The sequence below is a fragment of the Engraulis encrasicolus genome, chromosome 22, assembly GCF_034702125.1.
Source record: "Engraulis encrasicolus isolate BLACKSEA-1 chromosome 22, IST_EnEncr_1.0, whole genome shotgun sequence".
NCBI classification, from domain to species: domain Eukaryota; kingdom Metazoa; phylum Chordata; class Actinopteri; order Clupeiformes; family Engraulidae; genus Engraulis; species Engraulis encrasicolus.
Genome location: NC_085878.1, coordinates 40379737 through 40399736, shown reverse-complemented (window position 1 = coordinate 40399736; position 20000 = coordinate 40379737). Strand labels below are relative to the sequence as shown.

Sequence of the window (20000 nt, the reverse complement as noted above, 5' to 3'; positions counted from 1 at the left end):
TTACTGTTTGGGTAGCCTATGCGTCGTCACCGTGCGTTCTATTACCAAAACCTCTCCATACGGTCATATGGCCACGTTCGCCGCTGCCATCCACCCAGTAGAAGTCAGAAAGAGGGACAGAATGTGTGTGTGTGTGTGTGCTGCTTGGTGAACAGTGTTTGTCTGATCCCAGGATTGTTGCGTTTGCGTCCGGATAGGTGGCTACCCGCATCACCGGGGGCTGAATGGAGGGAGCGCAAGCTAACATTACCAGAACCACTCTCACCCCTAATTCCTCCACCAATAGGACTACCTGTATGGACACTACGACTGCATTCGCCACTACCGCCGACTCACTTGAGATCGGATAAAGTCACCGAATGAGTTTCAATGTGTGTGTGTGCTTAGAGAACATCCTTGCTTCGCATGTCGGCATCACTGCCTTCGGAAGTTTCGCCGCGGTAAACAAAGAGTACTCGTCCGATCATTATCCTCCTCGTGACATAAAAACTGTCCTTCAGAGTCAGAATAGGCAAATAACATGCTCAGAACTTCATCATGATTCAACTTCTCACTAACCACGATGAAATAGCTCGCTGATAGTTCGCTGATAACAACACAAACTCAACTCGCACGCTTCGAGACAAAGGGTGCATCCCAATATGTGTCCTTGCCTCCTCCACTTGTGCTTGTCTCCTCGTCCCGCCTCCTGGCCCCTCCTCCGTGGAGAAAACGATAAAGTTTCCCAGCTGTCAGCCTCGCCACAACAACTTTTGAGGGACTGTTTTTCATTCACCATCCCAATTGCAAATGAGAAAAAGACTTTACAATTGAGCTTTTGCAAGATATTGAAATATAATGCTGTTGTCAGTGATGTCATCATGACGAGAAGCAAGTGGAGGAGGCAAGTGGAGGAGGCAAGGTCACATATTGGGATGCACCCAAAGACGCAAAGTGGCTACTTCCGCATTTTGTGGTCGCGTCACAGGTCGCGTCTTTTACTGCTTCACGACTCTGTGAACTACAAAATGACGTAATCGTAGTCTTGTCAGAGACAGTTTAGATAGAAAATCTCTGGTCTTGTTTGAAAGGATAGCATTTAGTAATAATTAAAATGTAAATACTACATTTAGTAGTAATTTAAAGTTGGATTTAACATGCACATTTTCAGTTGAATTTAAATAAGCCTATTAAAATGTGTTATTTTCTTTTATAAAAAAAATAAAAATCTATAGGCTATATATTGTCCATCCAGTGGCTTTGGTTTATTATGTTGCAATAAATTGTTGTTTGTAGGCCTATCGTTACCTGTCTTTACCGTCCTTCTCTATGTGGTTTATGAAACATGGTCGGGGGGGCGAGTAACGCAATAGTTACTTTTACTGGTAACTAGTTACTTTGATACCGGAGTAACTCAGGAAGTAACTCAGTTACTTTTTTGGAGAAGTAACTAGTAACTAGTAACTAGTTACTTTTTCAAAGTAACGTACTCAACACTGCTCCTAAGTTCCCCACATTGTATGTTACCGAGTTTTCAAATTGTGCCCTTCCCTAAACCATCCCTAAACCTAACCTGTCAGTAATGCAATGTTTCTGAGTTGTAAAATTTGTGCCCTAACCAAAACTATCCCTACACCTAACCTGTCAGAGGTGCAACAACAACCTGCGCTTTGCCATGCGGCAGCAGTCTACTTGGAAGCAGCGGGGAACATAGAACCCTTTTTTGAAAAAAGAGCCCAAGTTCCCCGGTTGCAGGGAACATAGGACACGGGGAACATAGGACCCGGGGAACATAGGGATGACCCCCTGGCTTGAGTATCAACATTACAGTATGTGTTGAAGAGTCTGTTCTAGACAGCGGCCTAAATCCATAGACATGTGGGTCTGACTACATTACATTACATTATTACATTACATTACATTACATTTGCATTTGGCAGACGCTTTATAACCATAGCGACTTTCAAAAGAGGACATAATCAAGCCAACATCACAAGCAAATACAAAGTGCACAGGAAATATACAGAACAACAAGTGCAGTTGCAAAGAGGGGTTAGTTTTTTTTTTTTAATTAATAAAGAGTACACACACAGCACACACACACAAACACATACACACACACACACACTCAAACTAAACTAAACTAGACTAAACTAAACTAAACATCATGTCAAGAGTCTGCCCTGGGGCTAGGCCAGCTCAAGCATTAGTTTAGTAGCTCCTCTCGAAAGAGGAAGGTCTTTACTTGTTTCTTGAAGGCTGCAAGAGATGCCCAAGACCAGCCCAAGAACAGTATCTGCTGAATAGTGTTTGAAGGCGGACGACGCTCCGTACTAGCTAAGCACATTGTGGTGCTGACTACTTAGCTGAGTAGACGTCTGCCTAGCTACAGTAAACACAGTATGTGCTGAATAGCGTTGGAACTGAAGGCAGACAGACAGACACCCTCAGCAGGGGAACTCCAGGGAGACTACAACAGAGCCCCCAGGCCAGGTCTAAACACATCCCAGCTCTCAGCTCTCAGGGAGCCCGTAAAACCCCCGACTTTGCATAGGCGCTAGGAACCCTGGGTAAATCCCAACCACCGTACTGCTTCCCCAGGCCAGAGAGGAAGGGAGGAGGGGAGGGAGGGAGAGACAGAGAGAGAGAAAGAGAGAGGGGGGGGTGGATGAGTCATCATGACCCCTTGTAATGACGGCCAGAAACGAATGTAGAATAGAGTGTGTGTGGGGGGGGGGGGGGGGGGGGGGGTTGCCTGGTTAACACCAGACCTAATCACAAGTGAGATTGTCTTTCAGATCGAAACGATTGTGTAGAACTAAAGGCAGTATGGGAGTTCCCAGGCTAGGGGGGGGGAGGTAGAGGGATCAAAATTACGGTAGAATACTGGGAGGGGGCAGGAGAGGGGTCTAAATTACGGTCAAATACAGGGGCGATGAGGGGTCTAAATTACGGGAGAAACCCGTGAAAAACTGGAGTGTTCTGTTGGCAGCTATGCTGTGGTGTGTGTATGGAGGAGGTGAGGCGCTTGTGGTCACATTACAGTAAATGTAAAATACAGAATCATGCTGTGCTACATCCTATGTGTATTTTCCACTCACTTTCCATTATCAGTTTATAGCTACTGTAGTTAGCAGTCGACGTTGTAAGCACCGTCTGTAAATAAAATGAAATTATAGTATAGTATAGTATAGTAAAGTATAGTATAGTATAGCAGAGTATAGTATAGCATAGTATAGTATAAGTATAAGTATAGTATAGTGTAGTATAGTATAGTATGGTAGTGTAGTATAGCATAGCATAGTATAGTATAGTATAGTATAGTATAGTATAGTATAGTATAGGCAAGGCAAGGCAAGGTAAGTTTAATTGTATAGCACATTTTATACACAGGTGCAACTCAATGTGCTTCACAAAATTAACAAATGCAAAAAGGAAGGAAACAGGGAAGAAAGAAGGAAATAAATTAGAGTCAAAGAACATTTAAAACATTAAGATAAAACGGTATAAATAAAATACATAAAAATGAACACAATAATAAAAAAATAAGAATGATATATAATTTAAGCTAGGGGAAAGCATCTGAGAACAGCTTTGTCTTGAGTCTAGATTTAAAGCTATCAATAGTGGGTGCATTTTTTACGTCATCTGGAAGCTGGTTCCAAAGCTTTGAAGCATAGAAGCTAAAGGCTGCCTCTCCACACTTTGTTTTGACTTTTGGAATCACCAGCAAATTCTTCTCCGTTCACCTTAGTGACCTGGTTGGTGCATACAGCTGAAACATATCCAGTAGATATGTGGGTCCCATTACATTTAATGATTTAAACACAAGTAGCATTGCCTTAAAATCAATTCTGTAGCTTACTAGGAGCCAATGCAGCGATCTTAAAATTGGAGTAATGTGGTCGAACTTCCTTGTTTTTGTAAGAACCCTTGCTGCTGCATTTTGTACAAGTTGAAGTTGTTTGATGGTCTTTTTGAGGCCTGTAAAAAGACTGTTAGTAATCAACCTTACTAGAAATGAAGGCATGTATTAGCTTCTCCAGATCATGTTTAGACATAAGGCCCCTACATTTAGAGACGTTTTTATGTGATAAAATGCAGACTTAGTAATAGCTTTCAGGTGACTGTTAAAGTTTAGGCCACTGTCAATGAGGACCCCAAGATTTTTAACTGGGATAGTAACTTTCAAGGGTAGTAGCAATCTTTTGTCTCTCCTCTCTTTTCCCAAATATAATGACTTCAGTTGTATCTGTGTTCAGCTAGAGGAAATTGTGAGACATCAATTTGTTAATTTGGTCAATGCAATGATAGAGTGATTCAAGGGGGGTGTAGTCATTGGGGGACATAGATAAGTAGAGTTGGGTATCATCCGCATAGCTATAGTAATTTAGTATAGTATAGCAGTGGTTCTTAACCTTTTTTTCTTAACGCACCCCCTTACCTGTGCCCAAGACAAGCCACGCACCCCCAACCCAAACTTCTACATGTGTATACACACTAAAAGTGATTTAAGTGATTAATTGCAATGATTCTGTTTGAGACATAAATCAATAATTTACATGGGGACCAAAATATGTTTTAATATGGTTTTGATTTGGCCTAATTATAATGTTTGCTAGCAGAATTTTGGTCGCAACCTTAACACAAACAAAATTCTGCGCACCCCCTGAAATCTCTGGCGCACACCCAGGGGGTGCCCGCACCCCAGGTTAAGAACCACTGTAGTATAGTATAGTATAGTATAGTATAGTATAGTATAGTATAGTATAGTATAGTATAGTATAGTATAGTATTAGTAGCCTGTCAGATGACATGCTTGAGGAAATGTTTGTTTTAACTCTGCTACAATCCCACTCTAAGCAAGAGGAGCTCTGCTGCTTCATACTAACCTGTGGTGTTGACTATTTGCATGTAGAAATGGCCTAAATACACAAGTTATGTAAATAAGTGTGTGTGTGTTTGCGTGTGTGTGTGTGTGTGTGTGTTGCAGGTGTTCGGCTTCCTGGTGACAGGTGTGTATGCCGTGAACTGCTACCTGGCGGTGGTCCGGTGGAGGCGGGGGGAGGGCCAAGGAGGTCAGCTGACCAGCAGCGAGTACATACGCGCTCGCACCGCCTCCCGCGGAGAGGTGGAGGCCCGCCCTGAGCTGCAGTGAACCAACCAATCAGCACCTCTCCTCTTACTCTCCGCCACTCACGCTGACCAATGAGAGTGGCCCGATTCCCCAGATCCACCAATCAACCTATCACCCACTCTCGCACATTGACCAATGGACTTCTCCCGCTCCCCCCACATCCACCAATCAGAGCTCCCGTGTGTTCCCGTCCTGTTCTCATCATGCCTATCAATAGGCAGGGGCCTTTGCCAAGACGGGCCTCGGACTTCAGGAACTTGGCTTCACGCAGTTGGACCTGGCCAGGCCCAGCTCAGCTCGGCTCTGATGCGGTCTGGACTGGTCTGGTCCGGTCTGGTCCACTTTTGATCCACATACGGCGCCCTCTGGAGGTCATTTCATGCCACTCTTCTTGGCCCTCCGAAACAGCCTAATGGGATCATTATCAAATCACATGCCAGGAAAACAGTCACATGACAAACAGTCGCACCATTGATTGTGTGCAATCCTGACACAGCTATGCGCACACACGCACGCATACACACACACACACACGCACGCACGCATACACACACACACACACACATACACACACAATGTAATTTCAGCCACACAACTTCCTGCATTTGAAGGATGTATGAATGGTACGGTTGCCACATTTCAGAGGTTAAAAACCGGGACACATTGACGCGCGAGCGTGAAACATTCATGATATGTGTTTATTTTAATAAGGTAATATGAAGACGTGTATTATTAAAAAAAAACAGGACAGTTAATCCATTTACCTAGACAGAGCACAAAAACTGGGACAATCCAGGAAAAACCTGGACGTGTGGCAACACTAATGGACGGATGGATGGATGGATGGATGTGTGCATTGTGCTTTTATCATCACCAGCAGATTTGCTTTAGAATCTACAGTATCTGAGGAGGACAGTCAGCCTGAGCTGTGCCGTGCCGTCTGGAGGACTTCTAATGTGACTCCTGCTCTAACTTAAGAGTCCATTCACACAGCAGATCAGATCAGATGTGTTGGACAATTATCGGCAAGCAAGTTACAGAGTTGTTTGTTGGTAACCATAAGTGTGCTGGTTGGATCCCCAGCATCTCCGTGTGAATGAGGGAAGTGGATAACATAACCAGTGCTCTCCTCTCCCCCAATGCTCCTCCATGACCGAGGTAGCCTGTTTTTTGTTGTTGTTGTTGTTGTTGTTGTTGTGTGTTCTGTGCGCTCGGCTCATCACGTGGTAGGACCTTTTTTTCTAACCTTTAACTTTCACCGTATGGGTCCACATGATGAGCAGCTAGACTAGGGAGATGAAGTTAGACCAGCAGCATCTGAGCCAGACAAAAGACAAAAAATCAGTCTCGACAAACACCTTCTGTCACCCGGAGGAAATACACACTCTGCACTCTCTGCACTCTCGCCTGTTCGGCATAATCTAAAGTGACACACACACACACACACACACACACACACACACACACACACACACACACACACACACACACACACACACACACACACACACACACACACATTCACACACACACACGCACCACAAATCTGGACTACATTTATAACGTGTATAAAGCAGCTTTGGACAAAGCTCTCCTGTATAAGCTGTAGGCGTATAGCACCTGTACAACGATGGACATGTACAGTACACTATATTTGATATTCCCTACATCTTACATCATCATCATAAATGAGGAGTTATGTACACTACGATAAGGGTGAAATTTCCTCTACATAAATGCCTTATGTACGACAAAGGACTGAGGTATATGACACTGCCACCTTTGCTTTAGCTGGCTAATGCATGCCGTGGGCATGTAGCGTTAGCTGTGTTAGTCCTATGCTAATGTGTGACATTGACATGTAGCATTAGCTGTGTTAGTCCTATGCTAATGTGTGACATTGACATGTAGCATTAGCTGTGTTAGTCGTGTGCTAATGTGTGACATTGACATGTAGCATTAGCTGTGTTAGTCGTATGCTAATGTGTGACATTGACATGTAGCATCAGCTAGGATAGTCCTACGCCAATGTGTGACATTGATATGTAGCATTGGTAGCCTAGTCTTGCGCTGAATCAAAACCAGAGAGATGAGGTACACTAAAGACGCATGTCTTCAGTTTGAGAAGTGACCATTCCCCACATGAACACTTGGGATCCTAATCATGGGAACTGGTGCAGGATGCAGCCGACAGCAACAGAGATGCCAAGACTTAACGAGAACGACTATGAAGAAAACAGTTACACAGTGTTTGTGGTGAGGTATATTAATAATGATGATGATAGTAATAATAATAATAATAATAATAATAATAATAATAATAATAATAATAATATAAGCTAATGTGAAAGTAGTGCTTGTGCTAAGCGTCGAGGGATGATCTGATCATGTCCTGCTAATCTGCCCTACAATCTTAGAACGCAGTAACTCTGAAAACGGCAAACTGAGAAAAAAGGCTTCAAAGTTTTCCATATGGCGCGACAACTGTGTTGCCGGTAAATTGGTGGTGACACTTCCTGGTAATGCTTGTTTAGGATAGAAATTTAATGCACAAAAAAAACAAAAAAAACCCAACATTTATGTGTCTTTTTGCCACAAAAAACAGAGTTACTGCGTTCTTGGCTGGTATTACTGCCACAAAATGGAGTTACTGCAGGAGTTACTGCGTTCTTAGCTTGTATTACTGTCTACTCCCAAACCAGTCCCATTGGAACGTGCAGCAGTAACTCGCCGACTTACTGCGTTTTTGTTTAACTTTTTTTGGGTCATTTTTGCACTTTCAAAATGAGTTTTCTCCCAAACGGGACGGTGTTGGACCACCATTTTTGGACACAAGACAAATGAGGTAGTTTAGAACCGATTTCCGATATAAAAAAAAAAATCGACCATTTTGAGTTACTGCGTTCTAGTATTGCACGGCAGTAATACGTGATGATGTAGTAGGAAGGCACACGCCGAAACGCATCTGTGCACAAAATCAAGAAAAATTGATGCAAGGTGTGCCCCCCTTTTCTTTGATTCAAAGTATTTATTTGGAACAACACCCTTAAAAGTTATCAAGAAACCTGAGTGAAGCCTGCTACCCATCATTGATGGCTACAACAATAACACAATATTACGCAACTAATCTGGAATTTGATGTACTGATTCAGGACACTCCTCGTGCTTCATTCCACAAACACACACACACACACACACACACACACACACACACACACACACACAGGATGTACTTCCTGGAACCGATCACATCCCCATCTTATTTTTGGTTTTGTATTCATATTAAATGTATGTATTTGTTTGTGTAAGCAACGTAAATACAGTATACAGTAATATGTACTGTATATGTGTATACTATGCGTGTATGCTTACATGACATGTGTGTATGTGAAAGATGTGTTTGTATGCATTCATGTGGGTGTTTGAAATGACCTCTCTAGACCTGTGACCAGTGTTGCCAGATTAGGATGGCTGTCTGCGGGTAAAAATGGCCAATTTTTGGCCATAGAAATCAATATAATTGGGCGGGATTTAGTGCTTCCAGGTGGGGTTTGAGCATTTTTTGGGCTGGAAATCATCAGCCTCATCTGGCAACCCAGCCTGTGACCACCCAGGCCTTGGGCCTAGGCCCCTGGGCCTGTTGCCCCGTAGGCTCATCAACTAATCCTCCCCTGTCGGCCAAGCGGTAGTCTTGTCTATTGCATCAAGTATGATTGAAAATTATAGAAGAAGCGCAACACTGCTACGATTACGGTCAAGGTTTTAAAAGGTCTGACTGATCGAAACGTCAGCTTTCACATCAAAACCTTGACCGTTATTGTAGCAGCGTTGCGCTTCTTCTACCATTTTCAACTGACTTCCATTGAGATAGCTGCTGCACCTGCATAAAAGATTCGAGGTGTGCAGGCCACCTCTACATTCTACATCAAGTATGATTACCAGGAGGACAAACGTAAGAGTTGACAATACGTACGAGTCTCAGTACATTGTTTCAGCATTACTTGTATTATTTGCCTAATGACAGGTCTTAACTTGGTATTTGTGTATTTGGGTCTATTTGAAGAATGTGTATGTAGACGTATGTGTACTTTTGAAACACAACATACATTTACAGTAATAGACTGCATATTTACAGTATATATATATTTTCTGTCTTGTCCATGAACAATGAAGAACGGTGCCTCTTCGTCCTCCAGCACTCTCTGCCTGTTTGACTCCAGTGTGCGTATGTGTGTGCGTGCGTGCGTGTGTGTGTGTGTGGTGTGCGTGCTCGTATGGTACAATGCTCCAAGAGTGCCTTGCAGGATCCAGTATGTTAAAGGCATTCTTGCAAATTCTCAATACTTAACCTAGTTTGTGTGTGTGTGCGCACGTGTGTGCACGTGTGTGTGAGAGTGTTTCTACATTATAACTGTTTGGCTTCAGGAATGTTTAATTAGAGGGAAACATGGTGAAGGGTGTTTTCTTTTCTTTTTTTTCTAAAAAAAAAAGTTTTTGGGGCGTGCTTACATTTATAGACAATCACTAGTGTGTATTTATAAAGTGTCTTATATTTGTGTGCTTTTGAAGATAAAACAAATGAAATGTGGTAGGCTATGCTTTGATATGTCTATAGTAGAATTTTGTCTGGTGTTTCCCATTTCTTTTCAAGCCAATGATACTGTGTGCAAACTCAGACCAGCCTCTTAACACCCGTGTTGCTTTGATGTCCACCATTGGAGTAGCCAACATATCTTTAGACCAATCACAAAGCTGTGCCCATGCTTTTGGACCAATCACAAAGCTGTGTTGTCCATCGCTCACACTGTGGCTGTTTTTTTGGACCAATCACAAAGTAAACCTTAAGTAGATGGTATCAGCAAACAAGAAGCGATAACTATGATGTAAATATGATATTGTTTTATGAAGTTTGTATTGAGACGTTGCTCAATCACTTATGTTTGTATGTATGTATGTATGTATGTATGTATGTATGTATGTATGTTTTTTGTAGTCTTAAGACTGCCTGAAGTTGGACTGGTTATTTGGGGGTGGGGTAAACATGTGAAATGGTGTGTTTTTAACTGATATCAGCGGGACCATTAACTGAAGTACGCACCATTTCAGCTCAAGTGTGTGTGTGTATGTTTGTATGTGTGTGTGTGTGTGTGTAGATGTGCGAGTAGCACCTCTGGTGTGTGCAACCAATGCATTAGTACTCAAATGTGTATTTTTGTATTTATAGATTTCTCTGTACCAATCTCTGTACCAATGCTAATTGTGGGGTTCACACGGTTTAAGTCTGCTAACAATAATAATGAATTAAATGATTCCAGGCGTTGTACTGTTGCCTCTTCATTGATGTGATACGTTACATTACATTACACAGGTGACACTTTTTAATCAAAAAGGGATTTACAGGTATTTAGGTACAGGTTATTGGTTGCAGACCCTGGAGCAATGTGCCTTGCTCGCAGGCACTTCAACCATGGATGAAGGTGCTGGTAGTGGTGGGATTCGAACCTGCAACCCTCTGATCTGAAGACCAGCATTTAGCCATGGCTGCCCCTAAAACAAATACACTTTCCACTGAAAAACTGTCTGCGCGGCACATGATGCATGATGCCACAGTTTTATAGTTTTATAATAAATACGAAGCCATAGTCAATTATAGAGGCATAGTCTGTGAATATAACAACATATGTTTGTGTTTATTAAATGCACATGGCTCTCATTGAACAAAACAAACAAAAAAGTCATATATTGACCGTTCCACTTTGTGATAGGAGAAAAGCACTAAAATATAAAACACTCAATCTCATTCATGCACAAGCAAATAGTACACACGCACATACACACACACACACACACGGCTGGTGAGGAGGAAGGCAGTGACGGGGCATTAGCAGTGCTGGCTTTAGCTGTAATCATCAGGGTTTAGTGTTTCTTAACAAACACACTCATAATAAAAATACAAAAAAACAAGTCACTGTGATGAAAGAAATATAAAAAGACGAAAAAAGCAATATTTCAATAATAATAAAAATAGTGGTAAGCCACAGGTAGGCCACCCTTGTTTGGCTGGTAGTAAACATTCAGGATAAGGCACACGTCTTAGACTCTAAACACCTGGAATAAGGCAAGTTTCCTAGACCTTTAAATAGTTTGAGCAGGCATATTTCTTAGACCCCTCAGAATAAGGCACATCGAATGGAGTTGAAGGTGAAGATTGTGCACATCCCAGGAAAAGGTGCAGGACAAAGGCTGACTGTAGTTTCGAAGTGAGAGATCCGCACACTTAAAATCCTTTTTGTTTTCTTTCATTATTTCATGGCTGGATTACGTTAAAACTGTGAAGTCGAAACGTAATCCAGCCATGAAATAATAAAAGAAAACAAAAAGGATTTTAAGTGTGCTGACCTCTCACTTTGAAACATCGCATGGAGTTCCCATACTCTCTAAACTGCTGCCAAGGATTCTAAAAGACACAACATATACCGTAGAGTTGTCCCTGTTGACCAGCTCTTGCCAACTAGTTTCCTGTCATTTAGTTCGTGTTGAATTAACACTCAAACAAGCTGGCGTAATAAACCTGAAGTTGAGTTCATTTCCGAGTTGAAACCTCAAATCCAGTTAATGTGTCTTTTTGAGTCAACTGGTTGGACTTTAAAGTTGCAAGTTGAGCCAGCTCAAGATGTTTAACAGTGTTGATTGTAAACGGTTCCTCCACTGTGTTCATGGTCTGTCTCCCAGGTCTTGTCCCTTGCTGTGCCTATGGTGCAGTGCAGCTCCAGGGCAGAAGAGGGACTGACTACCTTTAAAGGAAATGTCTTCATCTCTCTAAAGTGGTGCTCTTAGTTTCACTCTGCTGCCTTAGGTATGTCTGTGTACATTAGGGCTGTAATGATACACTCAACTCAGGATTCGGTTATATCACGATTTTTGACTTGCGGTTCGATGCACCCCACGATTTCTGAAATGTATCTCATTTGAAGGTTGGAAGCACCATCACATCAAATCTGTTTTCTGGACTGAATGATAACAAAACTTTGAAAGGGCGGATTATGATACTGCCGATTTACATCACGATACAGTACCGTGACTCTGAGTATCGCGATTTCTTGGTTCGATCCAATAAAGTTACAGCCCTAGTGTACATACAAAGAAAGCTAGGGAAGCTGGTCTGTCTGAGAGCTATAGCTACGGCTAGCAAAGGCTTCAAATGCAAACATGAGAGAGAGAGGGCACCAAGACATGCACTGTTTCCCAATGTGAAGTGTATGAGCTTTGGTAGTGTGTCCGCATTATTAGTCACGCTCACGCTCAGTGATTGGATACATAGTTCACCAAAGAGTATCCAACCACTGGCCGTGATTACGAAGGCTGACACACTTCGAAGGACGCACACTAGACAATAGGAAACGGCCATGATCCGCTATTTCCCAACCTTTCCCAATCTACTTGCTACAATCTAGCTTACTACAATCTATAATGTGACAATATGAAAACATATCTCCCAATTGTTGAATATTGTTAAAAACACAAATATGTCCATACTTAATGTACGATAAACTCTCACACACACGCACACACACACACTGTTTTACTATAGTAAAACTCTTGGATTCAGTACTAAAAAAAGTAAACAACAAATTCAGGGCAAGCCCGGGAAAAATACTGCAAGACATTCATAGCCTCAGATGTGCATGGAGCACGTGCACACACACAGACACACACACACACACACACACACACACACACACACACACACACACACACACACACACACACACACACACACACACACACACACACACACACACACACACACACACACAGAAGGAGTTGTCATGAATAAGGGGCTGTGCCACATACACTTTCTCAGAGCAATGGCAGTAAGAGTCAGGCTAATCCCATTCACCTCCGTCTTCCACTTTTACACAACAAGGAGCCTTTGACACACAGGAGCCTCATGGAGCCTTTGACACACAGATCGCCACTGACAATGGCTGTATCTCAAAGTCAAGGATCCTTGCCTTGCTAGGACGTTGAAACGCCCAGGGACTGGATATACTCCGTGGAGTTCACTAAAGAGTATTCCAATCACTGGGCGTTTCAAGGCCAGCATCCTTGACTTTGAGATACAGCCATAGTTCCAAAGCAGCTCCAGGAAGTGAGCATCAAACACTGAAAGTGCAGCAAAGGTAAATGTCATTCATTTTAAGTATTTTTTTTACCTCATCTTTGCTTGTTATGTAGTGGTTCTGTGTTAGTCTAGAATGATTTGAATCTCTGTGAATCATGTCACCAATCGACTTCCTGCACCCTGGTTGTGCAACTCTGAATTCCATGGCTCCGCATTTTCTGTGCCAGAGGCCGAACCTTCCATCAGGAGAGAGAGAAAGAGAGAGAGAGAGAGAGAGAGAGAGAGAGAGAGAGAGAGAGAGAGAGAGAGAGAGAGAAATAAAGAGTCCAAGTGGGAGTATTATATTCCTGCTTTTGGCATCCATGTGAGGGGAGGTGGGGCTCAGTGTTCTTCTCTAGAGCCGAGAGATCAGGTCACACACACACAAGTCACGCACACACAGTCAGATATCAGATCAGGGGTCTTTTGTCCTTTTCAGTCAGGCACTGGTGTGGACGCCTCAGGCCAGTCAGCCACTTTCTGGTAAAGCCCCCTCCCTCTTCTTCAGTCGGAATCGGAGTCTGAGTCATCTAGGAAGCGGAGAAGAAAAAAGAGAAACGAGAAGGGAAATGAGAAAAGCAGCCCTGTCCCTCCTCTCTGCCCCTTGCCTCCCCTCCCTCAATCTCCACCGCCTCTTCTCCCTCTTCTCTCCCTGTCCTCCACAGCTTTTCTCCTCCTCCTCCTCCTCCTCCTCTCCCTGCCCTCCTCTCCTCCCACTGCCCAACATTCACTCCTCTTCTCCTCCTCCTTCCCCTCCTTTCAACCTTCCCTGCCCTTTTCTACTCTCCTCCCCCTCTCCCCTGTCCTCTGTCCCCTCCTTCCAACCTTCCCTGCCCCCTTCTCCTCTCCTCCCCTCCCCCTGCTCCTCTCCTCCTCCTTCCCCTCCTTCCAACCTTCCCTGCCCTCTTCTCCTCTCCTCCCCCTGGCCTCTCCCCTGCCCTCTTCTCCTGCTCCTCTCCTCCTGCCTTCCCTCCCTCTCCTCTCCCCATGTCACCTCTCATTGACCTCTTCTTTCCTCCACAACTCCTCTCTTCTCATCTCCTCTCCTCTCCTCTCCTCTCTTCTCCTCTCCTCTCCTCTCTTCTCCTCTCCTCTTTTGCCTCGACTCTCCCCCTTCCCCTGATCCCCTCCTCCTCTTCTCGTTCCCTCTGGATGAAGTTATCCGGCCTCCATTCACATTTCAAAAATAAACAAGGTGGGGGAGTACTTGCTAGCTATACAGTGGGCTATATGCATATGATCAGTTACACTGTATACACACACAGAGATACCTATATAAGCTATACACAGGGGTCTACTGGTTTATTAGTTACACAGTGCTATTTCTTTTGTATTAGTTATAAAACGTTTATTAAAGGTGCGCTGTGTAGGATGTGGCCAGACTAGGTATTGCAACTACCCTGCTCATTGAAACTGGGCTGCCTATTGCCAAATATGATCTTTTCATGAATATTAGTAATACACCAATATTTACTAGTATGACCAAAGTACAGCAATTTTCACAGCTAAAAATGGATATTTCTTGAAATTCAAAATGGCGGACCATGGAGAAGATCCCTCTTTTCATGTACAGTATGAAAAGTGCAATTTTCCCAGTCATAATGAATACTTAGAATTTGACGGTGGTGGTAGGTATTTGTTTAAAAAGTAACACTTGTGAATGGGCAGCATGAATATAAAATGTAATTGCATTATTAGTAATCTCTTGAATCCACTATCTTTGTTTTTCTTGGTGTTTTTGTGGCTGTTGATATTGGACGCAGTTGTTGCTGTTATTGATTCAGTCAAACCCAGAATGTAGAGTAGAGTACTAACTAAGCACTCATTATAGTCAGTGTAGTACCTGTACTAGATCAATGAACTATAGTCCATGAACTAGTTCATATTTTTGGTGACATGAACTGAAGGCACACTATTTATTGCTAATGAACAAACTATAAACGAGTTTATGCTGGTGCCTGCGAACACTGCATGCACCTTCGTTAAATAGGGGGCCACATTTCCTTAGTGTTGCAGGTGTAAAACCCGCTAAATGCTCCGTAAAAAGCCCCAATGATATGAGATGAAATCTAACAAATATAGTTTTGCTGTTCTGATTTAAAGTAATGGCTGTTTGTGGTGTTATATGGGCTTTGGCAGTACAATAGTTTTGAACAATATACAGTAGCTTGCAAGAATATATTGCAAAAAAACTATGAACTACGTAGATCAATTTTGGAACTATGAGCGAACTTTTAACAAAAAAAAATTACTATAGATAACAATCAGCTATGAGCGAATGCATTCATTTTGAAATTTGTTAAATGAGCTTTGAACTACTGTAGTTACTACAGAAAATGAACTGATTATCGAGATGATAATGATGGACTTCCTGAGTTCCAAGCCCATGTCATCAGGGCTCTAATTTAACTTTTTTCATCACCAGCCAAAATGGCTAGTGGATGTTAATCTCATCAGCTAAACACACACCCACTTATGGGTCAAGTGGCTAGTAAATTGGTCTGTTCTACCAGCCAAACTGAATTTTCACCAGCATTTGACCAGTTGGCTAGTGTTAATTTAGAGCCCTGCATGTCATACATTTTGACACCTGGTCTGTTCAATTACTCATTCTGTGTAGGCTACTGTGTACCTTGTTTAAGTGCAGTGATGTACACTTTCGACCCTCAGCGTTTCACGCGGCGAGTACATTCAGATTTACATTCTGTCTGATACACTTCAGTGTGTCATCAGTGTACAGAAGCCTAGTTAGAGGTCAAAGAGAGGACATGTCCCAGGGGGACACAAGGACGTCTGCTGCCCCCTAATGACGACTGGGGGGAAGTGAGGACGTCTGGTCACCCCTAATGAATTAATTACAGCAGCAGGCCAGGGGGAAATTGCTAGAAATCCCGGAGCAGTGTTTTTTAAATTTAATTCCTTGTTCATTTCCTGTCCTGCTGTGGTTTTGTCGGAACAGGAAGCAGCATGGCTGGAGAAACGGGCTGGCCAATCACAACCCATCGTGCTTTATCACAGCCAATCAGGGCCTATTAGGACTCATCTGGTGAATGCCGCAGCTCACATTACCACATGGGGTTAGCCCCCCACCGTCTATAACCACCAGCACTTACCACCAGCCCTGCACCAGACCAGCAGATGGCCTATTCTGCACAGAAAGAGCCTCTCCTTTGAAAGGCTTTCCTCTGCACAGCATATACAGGGTTCCCACTCTAATTCAGATATAAAATTCCATGATTTTCCATGACTTTCCAGACCCAAAAAAACTGAATTTCCATGACCACTTCTGTAAAAAAAAATGATGTTAAAATGTTTTTAAAAGTGTAAAAACTGAAGATTATCTTCACCCCTAGAGCCAGTGCCGGGCACATTGCATTCTAGAATGTTGCACATAACAGCGCGAAACCAAACCGTCTCTGGAAGCGTTGTAGTATAACCAGTGAGAAACAATATTATACACCAAACAAAAAAGTTTTTGCTTCTACACAACTGGTAAGAAAATTCCATGATATTCCATGACTGTTCATGAAAAATGGTAAAACTCCATGGGCCTCATTTATAACGGGTGCGTACGCACAAAAGACTGCGCACGCCAAGTTCACCGCAAGGTTTGGTATTTATAGAAAAAGAACTTGGCGGTAAACATGCGCAGCTCCACGCAAAGTTTGACCCATGCGTAGGCACTAAACAAAAGACCAAACGCGGAAAGCGCGACCTCGGGAGGTAGCTGGAAGAACGACCCGAAATTGGTTGAAGAAAAAAATCAAAGGTCACGTGTCACGATAGTCACTTTAACATTAGTTAATCCAGTTCGCAACGAAAACGCGGTTGTTTGTTGTTTGGTAATGGTGGAAAATAATAAGTAGGCCTACCTGGCCTATCCATAGCCACATGCATGTAATAGACGCTTGAAATTGTACGTTTAGGATAGGCCTACGTTACATTTGGAAATACACTACATTTTATTAACAATAACCACGGACCTTTCCAGTATCGGGCTATAATATATCGGTAGGCTATAGAGTGTTCCGAGTCTGCAAGGAATTACGTCAACATTTAAGCCAGTTGCAGAATCATCTGCTCGAGTCCCAAGTGCATCTGTAATGGTTGATTTTCTCAGCCATACAGGCAAGCGCAAGTGCCATACTAATGGACAGCTTCGTTTCTCTTGTTGCATGTCATTTCTTTTCCATGCGGTTATTCGTCATCAAAGCAGAGGTGTGCATTTGACAGCTGGCCTTATACACTGATAATGTACGTTTATAATACACACATTTAATAAATACAGACTAGAAAAGGCCCATATGTCATTGTAGCGAAGGGGAGTAGAGTTGCCCAGCTGGGACTTGAACCAGGTAGTAAGTACCTGGGGTAGTAAACCGGGGCTCTGACCGCTACACCAAAGAGCCAGGCTCGTTGGCATGTTAGTCAGAACACACCCACAACCTAGTGATGGTCACTCCATCACATTGCCTTCCCCTTCGGGAAGCGCACCCGTGCGCTTCACACACTCATGGTGTCCCTCACGCAACTGCCCATCATGCTTCTCCCATCCAGTGTGCCCCATCATCAATGCTTCACCTATCACTGAGGTCCCTCACACGGGGGTCACCAATCCTGGGGGTCCCTCACATGGAATTACAGCTCACACACCATGGGTACGCTTCCGATGGCCTCACGGTACCATCCCACTTCTGACACCATTTGTAGCGAAGGGGAGTAGAGTTGCCCAGCTGGGACTTGAACCCAGACCTTCTGGGGTAGTAAACCGGGGCTCTGACCGCTACACCAAAGAGCCAGGCTCATTGGCATGTTAGTCAGAACACACCCACAACCTAGTGATGGTCACTCCATCACAGTCATGCTGTCTGTGGATATGTCGATCGAATGTTGGAGCGTCGCTTTGAACTGAAAGCAGACAGCTGCGCGCAGTGACCAACGGCAATTGTTGAAAAAAGTTTAAACCCGGTGCATATGAGGTGCGATGAGACAGCGAATAGATTTTCTACCGGTGAATTTCACATGGGGACATGCCATGTGAGATGTTTCCTTGACGCAGCTATTTTTCCCTTTGTTCACGACTCAATTAATACTAGCCTAGGCCTACATGTCCATGACTTGGCAGGTTCATGTCCATGCCATCCTTATTTTATTTATTTTTTACTTCTGGTATAGCGTGATTTTTGTCAACATAACCATCCACATGCTGCAATTCAAGGTTTTATTTTTGTAGCCTACGACTTCCCGCTCCACTTTGCCCAACGTTCTCGAGGCCTATCTAATAAAACTGTTTGCTCCACATGTGGTAAATAGGCTATCTCGCCTGCTTTCCGCACGCCGTCCACATATATAAATATTCATTTTGGGCGTTTCACTGAATATTCATAGATAATTATGGGTGTGTCCACAGGTGCGCACATTTGCCGCAACTTCAGAGTCAGTTGGGATTTATAAAGGGAAATCGACGTGGAACGTGCGTGCGCCATGCTTTATAAATCTGAATATTTTCTTGCGCACACACATCCTGAGTTTCGTGCGTGCGCCATCTTTTGGCGCATTTCTTCCGCAAAGTTTTATAAAAGAGGCCCATGACTTTCCATGACTGGAAAAACTTTTATGAAATTCCATGATATTCCAGAAATTCCATGACCCGTGGGAACCCTGCATATACTGTAGCTTACGCAGTTCTTTTACAGTTATTATGTAACTGAAAGAGATTTACATTTCTTAGAGGTGAAATCTGTCAGGGTGGGTGTGGATGTTTCTTACTGGGGTGCATTTCTCGAAAGCGTAGTTGTTAGCAGTTAGCAACTTGGGTAGTTGCCAATGGGAAATTGCATTGCAACCAACGAAAAAGCTACCGTAGTTAGCAACTACACTTTTGAGAAATGCACCCCTGGTTTGTTTTAATACCCAGAAGGGTGGCTTTTGTCATGGTGATTAAAAGCAACACCACTGATATTGCTTAAATCTTTTACCCCCTCCCCCCCTCCTTTTTGACAAATCACCACACTCAAACACATGTCTCCTGTTCAAATTTCCAATGACAAAGTTGTGAATTACAATACAGTTATGTATTAATAAAGTCTGTGTCATAACTATATAGTACTATGGTTGTTAAATCTTTTCGATGACAAATAAAGTGTTCCACTGGCAGACCTTGAACTTGACCTTTAATCCTGGAGGGGTGAGTGGTGGGGTAGGGTTAAAGGTCACAGAGGTTAAGTCTCACCTGGAGGGGTGGGGGGGTCGTCCGTGGCGTCAGGGCCTGCTCCGCCCTTCAGGTATTCGGCAAGGTCGTTGAAGATCAGGTAGAAGTCCAGGGCAAAGAAGATGGTGGCAATGAAGCCAAATACCTGGACATGTACACACACACACACACACACACACACACACACACACACACACACACACACACACACACACACACAGTCTGTCAACAACAACAAAAAGTACAGACAAGGGAAAATCCCCCCCCACCCCCCTCGACAAATAGCAGAATGCACACTTGAGGCCCTTTTACTTGTATGCTACGCAGTTCTGGGTTCTAGGGACCTACATTTGCTTAGAAAGTTGATGGAGCTAGCCTAGCAAACTAGCCCCACCCGCCAGCGATCAAAATTATTTTTGCCTGTGAGTGGGTCTAGCCTCAGACAATGCCCCAATGCCCTGAATCTGGCAGACCAATCACAATGCAGGAGACTTGTTTTAATTAGCTTT

General features: G+C 43.3%; 2 protein-coding genes across 2 annotated transcripts in view; one reads left to right on the top strand and one right to left on the bottom strand.

Annotated features, from left to right (window-relative positions):
* The window catches only part of cmtm4 (CKLF-like MARVEL transmembrane domain containing 4), a 63926-nt gene extending 53498 nt beyond the window's left edge, over window positions 1–10428 (top strand). Inside the window, exon 4 of the mRNA XM_063187705.1 lies at window positions 4973–10428. Coding sequence (XP_063043775.1) covers window positions 4973–5137 — 165 coding nt within the window. The 3' untranslated portion in view covers window positions 5138–10428. The remainder of the gene's footprint in view (window positions 1–4972) is intronic.
* Window positions 10429–11481: 1053 nt separating this feature from the next.
* The window catches only part of cmtm3 (CKLF-like MARVEL transmembrane domain containing 3), a 17606-nt gene continuing 9087 nt past the window's right edge, over window positions 11482–20000 (bottom strand). Inside the window, exons 4-5 of the mRNA XM_063187808.1 lie at window positions 19513–19636; window positions 11482–13810 (exon numbers count right to left, since the gene is read on the bottom strand). Of these exons, the coding sequence (XP_063043878.1) occupies window positions 13785–13810; window positions 19513–19636 (150 nt within the window). The 3' untranslated portion in view covers window positions 11482–13784. The remainder of the gene's footprint in view (window positions 13811–19512; window positions 19637–20000) is intronic.